This window comes from Bactrocera tryoni, chromosome 3, assembly GCF_016617805.1.
Source record: "Bactrocera tryoni isolate S06 chromosome 3, CSIRO_BtryS06_freeze2, whole genome shotgun sequence".
NCBI classification, from domain to species: domain Eukaryota; kingdom Metazoa; phylum Arthropoda; class Insecta; order Diptera; family Tephritidae; genus Bactrocera; species Bactrocera tryoni.
This window is the reverse complement of record NC_052501.1, coordinates 24,167,686-24,183,981: the sequence shown is the minus strand read 5'-3', so window position 1 is coordinate 24,183,981 and position 16,296 is coordinate 24,167,686. Positions and strand designations below refer to the sequence as shown.

The following is a 16,296-nucleotide window of genomic DNA, read 5'->3' as shown; positions in this document are numbered from 1 at the left end:
CCAATTGAAGATTCCAAGTGTAGCCAGGACCTTCACCCCGTGGTCTTTCAGAGCAGAGTGGGAATAATGAGTGACTTATAGAGTTTGGGCTTTGTTCGATGAGAGAGGACTTTACTTCTCACTTGCACCTCTTGACAGTAGTTATTCTGCGTTGGATTTCGGGACTGACATTGTTGTTGATGTTAATAATGATTCCAAAATAGACGAAATTATCTACATCTTCGAAGTTATGACTGTCAACAGTGACGTGGGCGACAAGTCACGAGTGCGACGACTGTTTGATGACAGGAGATATTTCGTCTTGTCCTCGTTCACATACAGACCTATTTGTTTTGCTTCCTAATCCAGTCTGGGGAAAGCAGAACAAACGGAGCTGTTGTTGAGTCCAATGATATCAATATCATCGGCGTACGCTAGCAGGTGAACACTCTATTTTGTCGAGCAGCAGATTGAAGAAGTCACATGATAGGGAGTCTGCTTGTCTGAAACCTCGCTTGGTATCGTACGGCTCGGAGAGCCTTCTAAATCCTGACAGATCTGTTGGTGTTGCTCAACGTTAGCTTACAAGCCGTATTATCTTTGCGGGGATACCAAATTCAGACATCGCGGCCATAGGCTGTCGAAGGTGGCTTTCCAAGCTTTGACGCGTGGTGAATATCTGGTCGATTGTAGATTTTCCTGATCTAAACGACACTTATAAGATCCAATCGGTTTGTTGATGGTGGGCTTCAGTCCTTCACACAATACGCTCTCTAGAACTGTATGTGCGATGTTGAGGAGACTTATTCCACGGTAGTTGATGGTGGCGTTGATTGTGGGGTCTCTCATTTTGAGGATTGGGCAAAGCACACTTAAAATCCAATCGTTGGGCATACTTTCGCTCGACCATATTTTACAAAGACGCTAATGCATGCTACTTATCAGCTGCTTAGAGTATGGAGTCATGTTTAGAAGTTCACGCAAGTGAAGAAAGTTCTCTGAGCGGCATTCACTTGTGAGTGGTCAGAAGCGATTCTTTTACATATGATTCAAGCAGATCACGACTTTCGGTCTTAAACCAAGTATCTTCTGGGTAGCCAAAAAAAATTCGTTTGTAGGCTAGGTAAAAGAGAAGTCGAAACATCCCTCCCAAGAGTTGTGCGCTGGGCTTGGGACTCGCCGCGTAAGAAAACACCCCCAGTGAAAAGATCAAAACAGCCTCGGATGAGAGACCCTCTTTTTGTATAAGCATTGCTAATCGTTTAATTCTAAAATCCAACACACATAAATTTGTTTTAAATTGTTTATGTTTTTTTTTTACTTTCATTACAGAGGGCGCACTGTACATGCATTGTTTCCAAGCAGAGATTTTGTTTAGCAGGTGAAAGCCTAAGAATAGCAAACAACGGAGATAGTGATAGCATTTATGTCGAGGTGAGTGCTGATGAAATCAGAAAAAAAATTATCATCAATATTTTTTTTTTTATAACAAAAGTGTAAAGTTCAAAGTATGTACGAAGATAACTATTGCTTACCAATCCTTTTCAATATCTGTCCAACATAACTGTAATTCGATTTGCATAAGCTTACTTGAATTCAATATTTACGCAAAAGTGCTGCAGAAATCACAAATCCCAAGCTCAACATTAATGCGAAAAATTCAAAATCATTTACATAAATATATAGGTATGCACATACATACATACATGCATATACTAACATGTATGTATGTACATAAATTTTCATATATTATAAATAATCCACATAACCAGGGATTTGGCCGCCAATGCCGAGCATTTACTCACTTCTGTATAATTTTCCGGTTGGCTGCTTGTCTATGAGGCAGGCACATTTCAGCTAAATATGTGTGTGTGTTTGTGTGTAATTTAAAATTGAATAGTGTGCATTTTTACACTTTGGTTTTTCTTGTTTTTTCTTTTCGATTTTAAAAAGTTTGCCGTTTACATTCGCGCGCAAATTCGCACCCAGTTGCTGTTTCTTTTGCATGCGCCACCAACACCTTCAACAACACCAACCCCAACACCAACCCCAATTCACATATACACACATACATATATATGGTATATTTCAGCATGCAACCGCAACCTCAGACCATATGTCCGTTCGCCTGACTACTCAACCGGTCATAGCCGTTGCAAAGTGGCCAAGTGCCATAACAAAAACATTTGCATAAATCGCAGCTTTTATGAGCATTTAATGCACTCACACATACACGCACACAAATGCAAGCAAACACTCCGAGAATGCGGAGCAACTGCCCCTCTGCGTCGAATTCGACTTTTTGTGTCAAGTTTAGCTACATTCGTTTATGTGTGTGTGGGTGTAGTAGATGCATGCTTAGTCGGAGCAAATAAAAATGCTATAAAATTAAATAAAATGCATACATGCATGCCTTATGTGTTGGCTGTGGGCGTGAAAGTATGTAAAAAAGTAAATTTCATATTTCCTTTTAAATCGTATCAACGGCTATTGACTGTTAAGGAAGTGGGGCGATAACTGACAGCTTGCCAAAGATGTTCAATAACAATTTCTACTCACTTTCTTAATATGCAAAATAATACAAATTTGACCCGGACTGACAAAAAAATGCAACAATTGCACATATTTTAAGACAATTATTTAATAGGTCCTTTGAAGAGTTTCCGGAATTTTTCTGAAAAAAAATCGTTTTTTTTTATTCAACTTAGTTCCCTTCAAGGGTGATACATTAATTATAACAACCCTTCAACTTTTCGATAACATTTTCGTAATACGATTCGTTCTTTGCTTCAAAATTGTCCTCAGTTTCGGTGATCACCTCTTCATTCGACGACAATTTCTTTCCAACGAGCATTTTGTTGGAGATCTGGGCGCAGGAAATAGTTGCTTAGGGCCATATCTGTAGAAAACGTTGGATGCGGAAGCATTTCGAAGCCCAATTCATGGATTTTTGCCATAGTTTTCACTCATTTGTTCCACAGTGTATTGTTTTGGTGAAACAGCACTTCTTTTTCTTCAAATGGGGCCGTTTTTCGGGGATTACGTTCTTCAAACGGTCCAATAACGCTATGTTATAGTTGCTGTTGATGGACCTTCCTTTTCCAATGCAGTCAATGAAATTTATGCTATGCGCATCCCAAAATACAGACGCCATAACCTTGCCAGCCGACTGTTGCGTTTTGTTCACGATTTGGAGCAGATTCAACGTCTACGGTCCACTCAGATGACCGTCTAGTGGACTTGGGAGTAAAATGATGGAGCCATGTTTCTTTCGTTGTCACATATCGATGCAAAATCTCAGGTTTATTACGCTCAATCTCCAAACATTACTCCAAATCATCAACTTGTCATTGTTTTTGGTCGAAAGTGAGCTCTCAAGGCACCCTCTTCGCACTGAGCTTTCTTATACCCAAATACTCGTATTTAGGATGTCTGCTACCTCGAACAACTTCACTTTATGGTCATCCAAAATTATTTTGTGGATCGGTAACAACCTGTTTTAGGTTCGGTAACTCGTCTTCAGGCTAAGTTTTTACTTCAACTGTATTTTTCCCCTTTCTAAAAACAAAATTTTATCAACACGCGAAATTCCTTTTTCTACCTTTTTTTTTTCACAATAACAAAAATTGCTTCACCCAAAATGATATAATTTCCAAACTAATAAATCTGACGGCCGTCATATTTATACACGCGTCTTTCGAATGATTTAATTTTAGTAGCGCCATCTATTGTCAAACCGAGGACTTTATTGATCTGTAATTATCGGCTTCAAATTAGGCTTATTTTGCGCCAATACAAGCCTGCCCACCTTTAATAAAATGTTTCTACACATTTGTTACGACGGTTGCCATTTATATATCGAGAACAAAAAAATATTAGTCATTAAAAATCACTTTATCTTTCATGTCTATAAACCTTTGTATGCTTTTGAAATAATGGAATTAAAATTGAAAGATTTCCGAAACATGCGTTTCTTCTTTTCGCAACGTAGCGTCAATTGGAAATTCCAAGCGAAGCCAGGTCCTTCTCCACCTGATCTTTCCAACGGAGTGAAGGTCTTCCTCTTCCTCGGCTTCAACCGGCGGGTATTCTGTCTAATACTTTCAGAGCTGGACTGTTTTTGTCGATACGTACGACATGACCTAGCCCGCCTAACCGCTGTCTTTTAATTCACTAAACTATGTCAATGTCGTCGTACATATACCTCAAACAGTTCATCGTTCCATCGGATGCGATATTCGCCGTGGGCAACGCGCAAAGGACCATAAATCTTTCGCAAAACCTTTCTCTCGAAAACTCGTAACATCAACTCAACAGATGTAGTCATCGTCCATACCTCTGCACCATATAGCAGGACGGAGATGATGAGTGTCTTATAGAGTTTGGTTTTTGTTCGTCGAGAGAGGATTTTACTTACCAATTGCCTATTCAGTCCAAGCTAGCACCTGTTGGCAAGAGTTATTCTGCGTTGGATTTCGAGGCTGACATTTTTGTTACTGTTAATGCTGGTTCCGAGATAGACGAAATTATCTACAACTTCGAAGTTATGACTATCAACAGTGACGTGGGAGCTTAGTCATGCGGGCGATGACTGTTTGTTTGATGAGATATTTCGTGTCGTTCTCGTTCACTCCAGACCCATTTGCGTTGTGTCTTTATCTAGTCTAGAGAAAGCAGTACTAACGGCGCGGGTGTTGAGGCCAATGATGTCAATATAATCGGCATACGCCAGGAGCTGCACACTCTTATAGAAGATTGTACCTGCTCGGTTAAGTTCTGCGGTTCAAATTATTTTCTCCAGCAGCAGATTGAAGAAGTCGCACGATAGGGAGTCGCCTTGTCTGAAACCTTGTTTGGTATCAAACGGCTCGGAGAGGTCCTTCCCGATCCTGACGGAGCTTTTGGTATTGCTCAACGTCAGTATACATAACTGTACTAGTTTTTGGGGATACCAATTTCAGACATCGCGGCATAAAGGCAGCTCCTTTTCGTGTTGTCGATTGTCTTCTCACGGGTACAAGATTTAGCGCATGTCGGTTCGGTTGTTGATTTTCCAGGTACAATGAGCTGAAGAACTTCGCTTAGATGCGGATTGTGACTAGGCGTTCATCCACCGGGGCGACGTAGTCTCTCTCCCACCACGAATCCCACACCGAATTTGCGCTACTTTATATGGTCAAGTGTTTCTTTTCATTGGGGGTGTTTTTTTTACGTGGCGGGTCCCGAACCCGGCGCACAACCCTATGTAGGGGATGTTTCGCCTTCTCACTTTAGCTCGCCTTCAAACGGATGTTCTTAGGCTACCCAGAGGATACTTGGCCAAAGACCGGAAGTCGTGAGCTGCTTGGCCCCACACAGCGAAAAGAAGAAACGACTGGCGCGCTGTTGTTAACTCGGCTATAATCGCATAAGCGGTGTCTACGCCAATTAAGAAGAAGAAGATATGATCAAGTGAATGGCAATCCATTACACACATTACTCCATCCTCCGCGTACGCCTACAGTGCCTTCAGCGAATGACACTTAACGACTTCCATGGACTTATGACGCGTTTTCCGAAGCAGATTTTTATACTCTCGCAACAATGTTGCTAAGGAGAGTATTATAGTTTTGTTCACATAACGGTTGTTTGTAAGTCCTAAAACTAAAAGAGTCAGATATAGGGTTACATATACCAAAGTGATCAGGGTGACTAGTAGAGTCGAAATCCGGATGTCTGTCTGTCCGTCCGTCCGTCCGTGCAAGCTGTAACTTAAGTAAAAATTGAGATATCATGATGAAACTTGGTACACGTATTCCTTGGCTCCATAAGAAAGTTAAGTTCGAAGATGGGCAAAATCGGCCCACTGTCACACCCACAAAATGGCGGAAACCGAAAACCTATAAAGTGTCATAACTAAGCCATAAATAAAGATATTAAAGTGAAATTTGGCACAAAGGAGCATTAGGGTGGGGCATATTTGGACGTAATTTGTTTGGAAAAGTGGGCGTGGCCCAGCCCCTACTAAGTTTTTTGTACATATCTCGGAAACTACTATAGCTATGTCAACCAAACTCCACAAAGTCGTTTCCTTCAGGCATTTCCATATACAGTTCAAAAATGGAAGAAATCGGATAATAACCACGCCCTCCTCCCATACAAAGGTTATGTTGAAAATCACTGAAAGTGCGTTACCGACTAACCAAAAACGTCAGAAACACGAAATTTTACGGAAGAAATGGCAGAAGGAAGCTGCACCCAGGCTTTTTTTAAAAATTGAAAATGGGCGTGGCGCCGCCCACTTATGGACCAAAAAACATATCTCAGGAACTACTAGGCCGATTTCAATGAAATTCGGTATATAATATTTTCTTAACACCCTGATGACACGTACGAAATATGGGTGAAATCGGTTCACAACCACGCCTTCTTCCAACATAACGCTATTTTGAATTCCATTTGATGCCTTCTCTGTATAATATACATATACATTTGGAACCAATGATGATAGCGGAATAAAACTTTACAAAAATACGGTATTTGAAAAATATGTAAATGACGTATTATGAAATCTCGATTATCACTTTATCATGCGAGAGTATAAAATGTTCGGTGACACCCGAACTTAGCACTTCCTTACTTGTTATTTTTATTATTTTTAAAAAATTCGAAAAAGTCAGAAAAAGTGATCCAAAAAAAAATTTTTTTTTCAGGCAGTCGCATTTTGTGAAAACAATTTTTTCCCACTTTTCCGTAGTTCCGGCCATTGCGACATTATTCTAGATTAATAATCTTTTTTTTTGGTTTCAGATAACTAGGAGGGTTGAAATTATAAGTATGGTCGCGTGGAAATTTTTAGAGACCCCCCACTTCGTCAGCTCATATTTTTTGAATTTTTTTACTTTTTTTAGTTTTTAATTTTTTTCTGTACTCTTCTAAAATTAGCATGGTTTTTGGTCCATAAGTGGGCGAGGCCACGCCCATTTTCAATTTTTAAAAAAAGCCTGGGTGCAGCTTCCTTCTGCCATTTCTTCCGTAAAATTTAGTGTTTCTGACGTTTTTTGTTAGTCGGTAACGCACTTTCAGTGATTTTCAACATAACCTTTGTATGGGAGGAGGGCGTGGTTATTATCCGATTTCTTCCATTTTTGAACTGTATATGGAAATGCCTGAAGAAAACGACTCTGTAGAGTTTGGTTGACATAGCTATAGTAGTTTCCGAGATATGTACAAAAAACTTAGTAGGGGGCTGGGCCACGCCCACTTTTCCAATAAAATTGCGTTCAAATATGCTCCTCCCTAATGCGATCCTTTGTGCCAAATTTCACTTTAATATCTTTATTTATGGCTTAGTTATGACACTTTATAGGTTTTCGGTTTCCGCCATTTTGTGGGTGTGACAGTGGGCCGATTTTGCCCATCTTCGAACTTAACCTTCTTTTGGAGCCAAGGAATACGTGTACCAAGTTTCATCATGATATCTCAATTTTTACTCAAGTTACAGCTTGCACGGACGGACGGACGGACAGACAGACATCCGGATTTCGACTCTACTCGTCACCCTGATCACTTTGGTATATATAACCCTATATCTGACTCTTTTAGTTTTAGGACTTACAAACAACCGTTATATGAACAAAACTATAATAGTTTCCTTAGCAAAATTGTTGCGAGAGTATAATTAAACCATTGTTATGGTATGAAAATTTGGTTAAACCAAATAACCGAAACATTTAAAATTTCATCGAAAATGAGCAAATCAGAAACAGTACAGGTGTGTTTGCTGCTAATTATGTAGTTTACAACAACACCTGCTGTCAACTGAACGCCACATGCCTCGTAGGGAATTAAATAAAAGAGATAACATGCTGTGGGCGATGTTGGTTGCCACAAATGTTCACACTGCCATACAAACAAACACATATATAGTAAATAAACAGATATGATGTAGCCACCATATTTTGCCGCTGCAGGAAACCGCAGGCATTCTTCATAAACACACACACACAATTACAACCGTATCACTCCCTTCGTCACGTGTATACACACTTACGTGAATATTCAGTATGTAAATACAATCAACTCGTGTGTTAGCAGCCGAGAGCGTTTTTGATTGACTTTTATTAACACCGAAACCACATTGGTGGCAACATTTGACTTTATAAACAACCTGCAAACTGGCACTGAGCCATGCAAATGTTGGCATTCAAAAGCAGAAATGTATTTATTTGTGTTGTAGATAATGGTCACACCTGCAAGCATAGCTGTAACTGCCAAATTTATGCCCAACATTGTATGTTTGCATGTTTGCATATATATATGTACATATGTATCTTATATTAATATACAAAGGTACTATGTAGTATATACATACATACATATATAGATATTTGTAAACAATCACCAACAATTCAAACTAAAAAAAATTTACAAAGAAATTTGGCAAATAAGAGTGTAGGAAATACAATTTACTGCAGAATTGGTAGTGGTTACAATAATAACTAGTTCCGCTCTAACCCCAAAGTAACTAGTATAATGCAAAGCAATTAATTTTATTTGGTTTATTAACGAAGAATATGAAAATTAACTTTAGTTGAGACTGGTTATGGACTAAGCCCAAAATCACTAGTTCCAAAGCAACCAGTTTACTGCAAAGTTACTACAAGCTCTTCAGATTTAAATAAATAACAGAAATGAAGCCAAATTATTTCCGATATATTCTCAGAGTATGACGATAGTAAGAATGTGCCGTGTTTCGAAAGTCTGGAGACAGGAAAGAGCTTCTCCATCAGGCCCAGGTTGAAAACGATGGAAAGACTCTGGAATCTGTACATTAGGAGCAGAAAACCGAGGGGTAAACTGTTAAAGGTCCTGCATACCCACATCAAAGACAGGCCGGTCGAAACTACTTTGCACGATGTAGTATCATGGCTGTAGGGCATCGGTTGCCATATATTGCTGTAGAAGAGGAAAAGGTGGGTACTCTCAGAAAAGTCGACGAGCTAGCCAGAGCGGGCTCTCTTACTCCGCTTGCATCGGAATGGGACCGAGTTGGATCTCCATCTTGCGTTCTAACACTGGACCAATGAACCTGTATGTACCATCCAGGCACTTTCTCCTCCATTGTTCAGCATTTGGAAGACTGAGAATGAAACATATCGGCAGTCTCATATTCGGCGAATCAAGAGTCATAGCTGAAACTGACATTGGCCGCCACAACAAATTTTTGGTAAACTGAAAGCGCTTTCTCGATTCGTAAGAAGTTTTTAGGTAACACAACGGACCAGCATTCTAAGCTGTCCACGTGAGTTTCTTCTTAATCTAACCTTCTTTAGAACGCGCTCCACTTGACGAATACACCCTAGAACATAATTGGCTTGACTACCTTCGATGAAAGTAATTTTTTCCTATAGCTCCTCTACAGCAATAAGACAACTGATCAATTCCTTACTCTCTCCCCAATATATGGCCTCTATGAAAGATTAATATCGAGGATAAGCCCTAGGTATTTTACGTTATCAACAGGTTGAAGACGTGAACTCCCAAAAGAGAGGTGAGAGACGTTAGGGATCTTGTAACTCCTAATAAATGAAACAATTTCAGTTTTACTAGGCTTCTGTCGGCCCCAAGTTGAGGTACTCTTCGATTAACTCGTAGACGGCATTTAGGAATTTTCCTTTAAATATAAGAAAAACATCGTCAGCGTAAGCTATCACCGGACAGTGTCGACCGACCCTTAACCACCCGGTATTATGATTTTAATATACAGATCCATGTGTCTCTTCAACGTTTTCAACAGAAACAAGGATAACCGAAGCCAGTCTAGAGGCCTCTGAAACATGTCCTAAGCTAACGCAGTTCACTTAGGTGACAGCCAACCATTCATTACATCTTGACCATACGCTTTAGTTGCGCCGGTATGATGCCATCATGGTCCGGGAACTTAGAAGATTTCTATGAATTCAGTATCCAGATGAGGTGACGTTCATCCAAAATATTTAAGAAAGCTGTACAGCTCTCTCTCCCAGTGGCATTTCTTCAGCGAAGCGGTTCATCGGAAAATAGACATCTTGGAGTATACATATAGCGCCCACATGCCGGGTGGACGAGTATGAAAACCACAAGTAGATACCATTTATCAAACATTCCTGCCTCTTTTTTTGTTGACCATTAAAATAGTTTCTTGCTTATTTTTCTCTGCCTACTCCCCATAATATTTCGCTTAGCATATACCCTCCTTAATTATCATTATTATTTTTTTCTCCGAGTCATAAAATTTCGTTTCCATTACTTTTCTTCCTTTCCTACCCGCAGCTGCTTCTTATTCTCCCATCATATACCTCCGTTGCGCTTTTGAAAATAGTCATTTCCGCTCTAGAGCTGCACCACTTCCGGCTCAAATCGGCTGACATGCTGAAAATCAGCAGCTGCAACGGCATTTCAACCGGAATTAAGTGTGCTGCATGCACTCGGCTGGTACTTAAATGAAATTAGAAATTATTGACCTGTGTTGTTGGTCCGAATGCCGGAAAGCTTCCGAAACCTCAACTGATGGTCGGCATGTGGTGATTGCTTTGTAAGGGATGGGATGTGTACCGCAAAGCAACACTCAGATATAAATACTTATGTACAGATCTGTATATACCACATGCCGCGCAAAAGCTTTCTGCTTGTAAAGCTCTGTTAAACTGTTATGCGGTTTCACTTTATGTTAAAAATTGCATATGCATTTTTCTCTCTTTCGAAATCGTGTTGCATGCACACAGCTTTCTCTTTATACACTTTTGGCTATTTCAGTTTGGGGTAAAATTTAAATTGATCTAAGATTTTTTCTGTATTATAATGGGATTTGAGTAAGGAGGATCCTCTGAAGTTTATCCAAGACACTAACTTTTCATCCAATTCATCTCGTGCAGTGATTCGACTTTGAATTGCTATTAGCGAAACTCGCTGTCTTTTTCTGGATGGAGTTGTCTAGCCATGACCATCAACTCGTTGTAAGCCTTAAACTTCTCAAGTCATAAGATCTGCATAGCTTCATTGGTTGTAAAGTTGTCGTGCAGCTGCTTGATTCCAATCTAAGCAATCTCATAAGAATAATGAGTTTCGCTGTGAATGTTCCTAGCAAGCTCAGGAGTTTGGGTCCAATCATGATTATAACTTCGGAAACTTTAAATTCCTCAAGAACTTGCACTCTTTTTCGAATTGTTCATCTACTACCGTTGACGGTTTTTAAAGATCCTCTGAGCTCTTCTAATATTGCCGCTTTAGCGAAACTAAGATTTTCGGTTCAACCATAAATTCTAACCTGTTGTATCCATCCAAACCTGACACTTACCTTTAACTCAGTTCGTACTGCAATTTTTTCAAATTACATAGAACCAAGACTTTATTTGATGAATTTCGTGGAGTCTCACTTGCGAAAAATAGGTGTACCGTGACCATTCTGCTCGAAATCTTTGACAATTTTTTTTACTCTTAATCTTTAAATCCGACTCGGCATCACTTCGAGCACGATATTATACTCGATCTTGTTAAGGAACTTAGTGTAAATTGGTAATTCGACCAAGAAAAGAAGATCCATGAGCAATTAAGCACAACGTTTTCATTCCTCAGTAGATAAAAAGGACCAATGGTTCTGTTATCGACACAGCGAAATATACTATATATATTCATCGCCGGATCAAAGGGTGAAATAGGGTCAGGAGCGGGCTTCCTTCGTAGTAATCCATATGCAAAAGATAGCTTTAAACTAAATGACTACAATTCAGTCTTTCAGACCAATATTGTTGGCATAACAGAAAGTGCCAAATGCGCTTTTGCTCTAACCAGCAAGCCCAAAGACCTTCCAAGTGGACATCTAAGCAATAATTAAGGCTATCTTAGCGCTAAGACTAAGCCTCTTAGACTCTTAGTAAGCAACACGGTTATCTTCATCTGGGTACCCAGTCATATAGGATTAGAACGAAGAAAAAGTTAGCACGCATGGGGCAGTTGCTCTCAGTTCCTTTAAGGGTTACTTAAAGCTAGAGAAACACCTCAAGTCTTCGAATACTAGCAACACAGATCATACCACAAAGTTATTTCGTTGTACGGTTGATGGAGGGCAAACCAAAAACTTCTAGACAAAAACTTCTAGACAAAAGGGAACTTAGTAAAATTTTAGTGCTCAGGGCACCTAGCCTTAAGAGCTGTGTCTCAGAAAAGTGGATTCGTTGGAATCCAAAGCGTGTGCGGAGGATGATGAGATGCTAGACAATTTTCTGTGCGATTTCCAACCTTCAACCGGCTAAGACGGAGTATTTTCTACGGCTCTCAATACTCCAATTTACGAGAACTTGCCAAAACGACTTAGTTGCTGGGAAAGCCTTATTTTCGTGAGAAGCCGGGAGCACAATGGATCTAATATTGGGCTAAGTGAGATACCTGCAGTCTGCCGCTAATACGTATCCCTTTTCAATCAATTACCCAAGATGCGGTATTATGAGTTTCTAAGACAAAAACTCATCTCATTGAAGCAAGCGATTGCCGAAAAGCGTCCCGAATTTCTGACTAGACACGAGCCAAGAATTTTCCATCATTACTATGTTCGACCTCATATTTTCAAGTCCGGTAAGAAACTATTTGTTAAACAGCAGCTGGAGAGTTTTGTCATCCGCCTTATAGACCGGATCTTATCCTTTCTGAACACCGTCTGTTTCGGTCTGTGCAGAGTCTCTGAAATGCGCGGTTCACGTAAAAAGGTATCAGAGAATGGTTTGATGCCTTCATGACCGCTATACCGAAGTGGTTCTTTTGGGATGCAATGGAAGAAATTGAAGATGGGAACATTTATAGCTTCCTAAAGACAATACTTTAAGTAATACTATTGCATATCATTTTTTTTGGAAAGATAACAACTTTGGAATCAAATATAGTTAAAATAGAATCCGAGGTTCTAACCTTCTCAAACTAAACTCCAGGCTAAAGTGACGTCATAAATCACATGATATAACCAACTTTAGCTACAGGTTATTTTTACATATTCGCTGCAATCTACGTCAAGATACGAACCAATTAGATGCCGTTATTTTTATTTGATAACTTGCACGTTTACGGTTATAAACTTTAGCCAAATGAGCAAAACAAGATAATGCAAATTCATTTTAAAGCACGTGAGCAACCGGCGTTGAAGGGCATTCACTGGGAGATTTATAGTTTAGCCGAGTTGTTACGGGAATTGCGATGACAATTAAAAACACCACAAATGCCAAGATAAATATTTGCGCCTACTATGTAATAGATGAAGCAAGTAGCGTGTAACGAAGATGCACTATCATAACTGTAAAACTGCATAAGGAGAGAAATTCTGTCATTTTCCGTTAGCTAATGACATTGTCGGTCACTCAATCCAGCAGCAAGCGATAAAAGGCGCTCGGTTTAGCATTTTGAAGGCAGTTGACTTGGACTTTGCTTTGCGGACGTTTGGTATACACGGTGAACGCGCAACTTACGACTTCGGTTTTCTATATACAAAAATAGTGCAATGTTAGTTAAAGACAGTAGTATGCCAGCCAAGTTATGGGCAGTGCTGTGTCTGATACAGTTAGTGTCGTCAGCTTGGGCTGACTTCCATGCGCCGCCGCCACCACGGAGTATTGTCGCGACACGGGATATCAATTTTGTCATGGGTGAGGGTTTGGCTAAAACTAACCGCATGGTGCCAACAGCCGAGTTAAACCCGCAGTTCTGGAGGGATCAAGCCAATAGCGAGATAGAAAAAAAACTAAACACCGCATTAAATAAGAATAAAGCGAAAAATGTCATCTTTTTTCTCGGTGACGGCATGCCAATCACCGCCATTACTTCGGCTAGGATTTTGCATGGACAGCGTGTTGGCTACTTGGGTGAAGAACAGTTATTATCATTTGAGAAGTTTCCCTACACCGGTTTGAGCAGAGTGAGTTGGCAATGCTTTGAAATTAAGTACATATTTGCTTTTAGTTTACAACTTTTCTGAACCGAATTTTTAGACCTACTGTACCAATGGACAAGTAGCGGATTCAGCGTGTACATCGACCGCTTATATGACTGGCGTGAAAACGAATTTAATGATGCTGGGCGTAAATGCAAATGTCAACTATAACAATTGTACGGCCAGCATGGATCCCACCAATGATTTGACGTCGCTGTATGATTGGGCGCAGGCGGCGGGTAAAGCTTCCGGGTTTATCACCACCACAACACTAACGCACGCCAGTCCATCGGGTGGTTATGCGCATGTCGCCAATCGGCAATGGCAAAGCGATGCCGATGTATTATCATATGATGTCGATCCGTCCGTCTGCACGGATATGGCACAGCAATTGATCACTGAAGAGCCGGGCAAACATTTGGATGTGCTTATGGGTGGTGGTATGGCTAAATTTCTGCCGAAGACGATAAAAGACTCTTTCGGTAATCCCGGTGTACGTTTGGATAATCGAAATTTACTAACAACCTGGCAGAATCTACATCCGAATGGTGTCATCGTAAAAAATCGTGACGAACTGTTACGTGTCAATATTACGCGAATATCGAATATTATGGGTCTCTTTAATAGCGGATTGATGGACTATAATTTGGTAGCGAACGACAAACAGCCGACACTAGCCGAAATGACCGGTGTCGCTTTGGCTTTCCTCAATCAAAAACCGAATGGTTATTTCATCTTCATCGAAGGTGGCCTTATAGACTATGGTAATCATGAGAATAAGGCCGGTACAGCTTTGGATGAAATTTTGGAGTTCGATAAAGCCATACAGCTGGCGCGTTCTATGACCGATCCAGCAGAAACGTTAATCGTTGTGACAGCGGATCATGGTCATGGTTTATCCGTATCCGGTTATCCTGAGCGTGGCAATAACATATTGGGTTTGAATAATATGGGCACCGACTTAAACGGTGTGCCATATGCGACATTGAATTATGCACTTGGCACAAACCAATATCTGAACCCGGATGGTAGCAGAATGGATTTGACGGGTAAAATGGGAAAACCAGGTAATAAATGATGGAACTGTTAGCAGTTTGTGGAAATTATTTTCCATAACCGTAATTGTAAACACTTATGCTCCAAATATTTTGTTTAAGACTTCATTGCGCCCAGCTACATTAAACAGACAATAGGTGCGCATTCAGGTGAGGATGTGTCCGTGTACGCTTCAGGCCCTTGGGAGCACCTCTTCTCAGGCGTCATGCAACAAAATCTCCTGCCGCATTTGATGGCTTATGCGAGTTGTATTGGTGATGGACCGAAGATGTGCAGCTGAAAATGCATTTAGCTTTAGAGGGCAAACCCTCATTGCTAGATAATAATGCATAGTGCTCTAGTTTATTAAAAAACAAAAAAAAATAATGTTTTTTATAGCTCGACGGACTAACATAATATATAGGTCATTGTAAATTGTGGTGTGCCACACAAAAAAAAGAGTGTGATAACAACAATAAAGAAAGTGCTTAGTCAATTGTAGCCACTTGTTACAAAATTATTTATGAATCGTCGTACTTGTTATTTGTATTGTTGCAGCTTTAATGTGAAAATGCTGAAATAAACAGAAGTCGCTTTTAAATTTGAATGCAATTTTTATGATGGTATCAACAAACATAGGTGATTTATTTCAGTTCCTACTTGACACCTTCCCAAGGTCAAGCGTAAATTTACTGAAGATTCCGCTATCTTCTGTAATAAATCAACACAAAGTGCTGAGCAAATATGAGCAATAATTGTTTAAGTACTCAGATTGATATTGTAAAAGTCTAAATATAGTTATCATTCCGCTACTACAGTGGCGCCTTAACTGACAAAGCAGCTTAGCCGAGTGCTGCTTCGCTTTTCTTTTAGACGCGTGTGGCAGTCTTATGTAATAATACATTTCCGAAACTGGGAAGATGTCTTGTTATGAATGTCACACAGTGGCGTTAAACAATCCCACCTCTTATATTTTGATGCCCTTTAAATCTCTACAACTTAATATTTCACTATTTTCAGTTTGCAGCATACGATTGTACACAAAACTTGCGCAAAATTTTGTCACAAAACCTTCGTAGGCCAAGTAACGGGTTTTTCAATAAGATCGCTACAAAAGTAAACCCGATAGCGACAGCAAACGATGCCATATTTTTCCCGCTCTTTTTTCACTTCTCTGCAGTAAGGTTTGCCATTTCGTTATGGAAATATATTCCTTCCAACCACGAGTCAAAATTATTAAATTTTACTACCGAAATTCGTAGTCTTAAGAGCGCTACGTCCAATTTATGGTCGTAATAATCGTCCTGTCAGATCAACAATTGAACGTCTAATGAAAAAAATTGAATCCA

At 39.9% G+C, this 16,296-nt stretch overlaps 2 protein-coding genes across 2 annotated transcripts in view; both read left to right on the top strand.

Annotated features, from left to right (window-relative positions):
* The window catches only part of LOC120772776 (calcium release-activated calcium channel protein 1), a 167,921-nt gene that overhangs the window by 91,183 nt on the left and 60,442 nt on the right, over positions 1–16,296 (top strand). The window contains exon 3 of the mRNA XM_040101555.1: positions 1,312–1,413. Within this exon, the coding sequence (XP_039957489.1) occupies positions 1,312–1,413 (102 nt within the window). The remainder of the gene's footprint in view (positions 1–1,311; positions 1,414–16,296) is intronic.
* LOC120772773 (alkaline phosphatase-like) lies at positions 13,387–15,554 on the top strand. The gene is made up of 3 exons (XM_040101548.1): positions 13,387–13,897; positions 13,971–14,979; positions 15,070–15,554. The coding sequence occupies exons 1-3, from the start codon at positions 13,484–13,486 to the stop codon at positions 15,246–15,248; spliced, it is 1,602 nt and encodes a 533-aa protein (XP_039957482.1). The 5' UTR covers positions 13,387–13,483; the 3' UTR covers positions 15,249–15,554.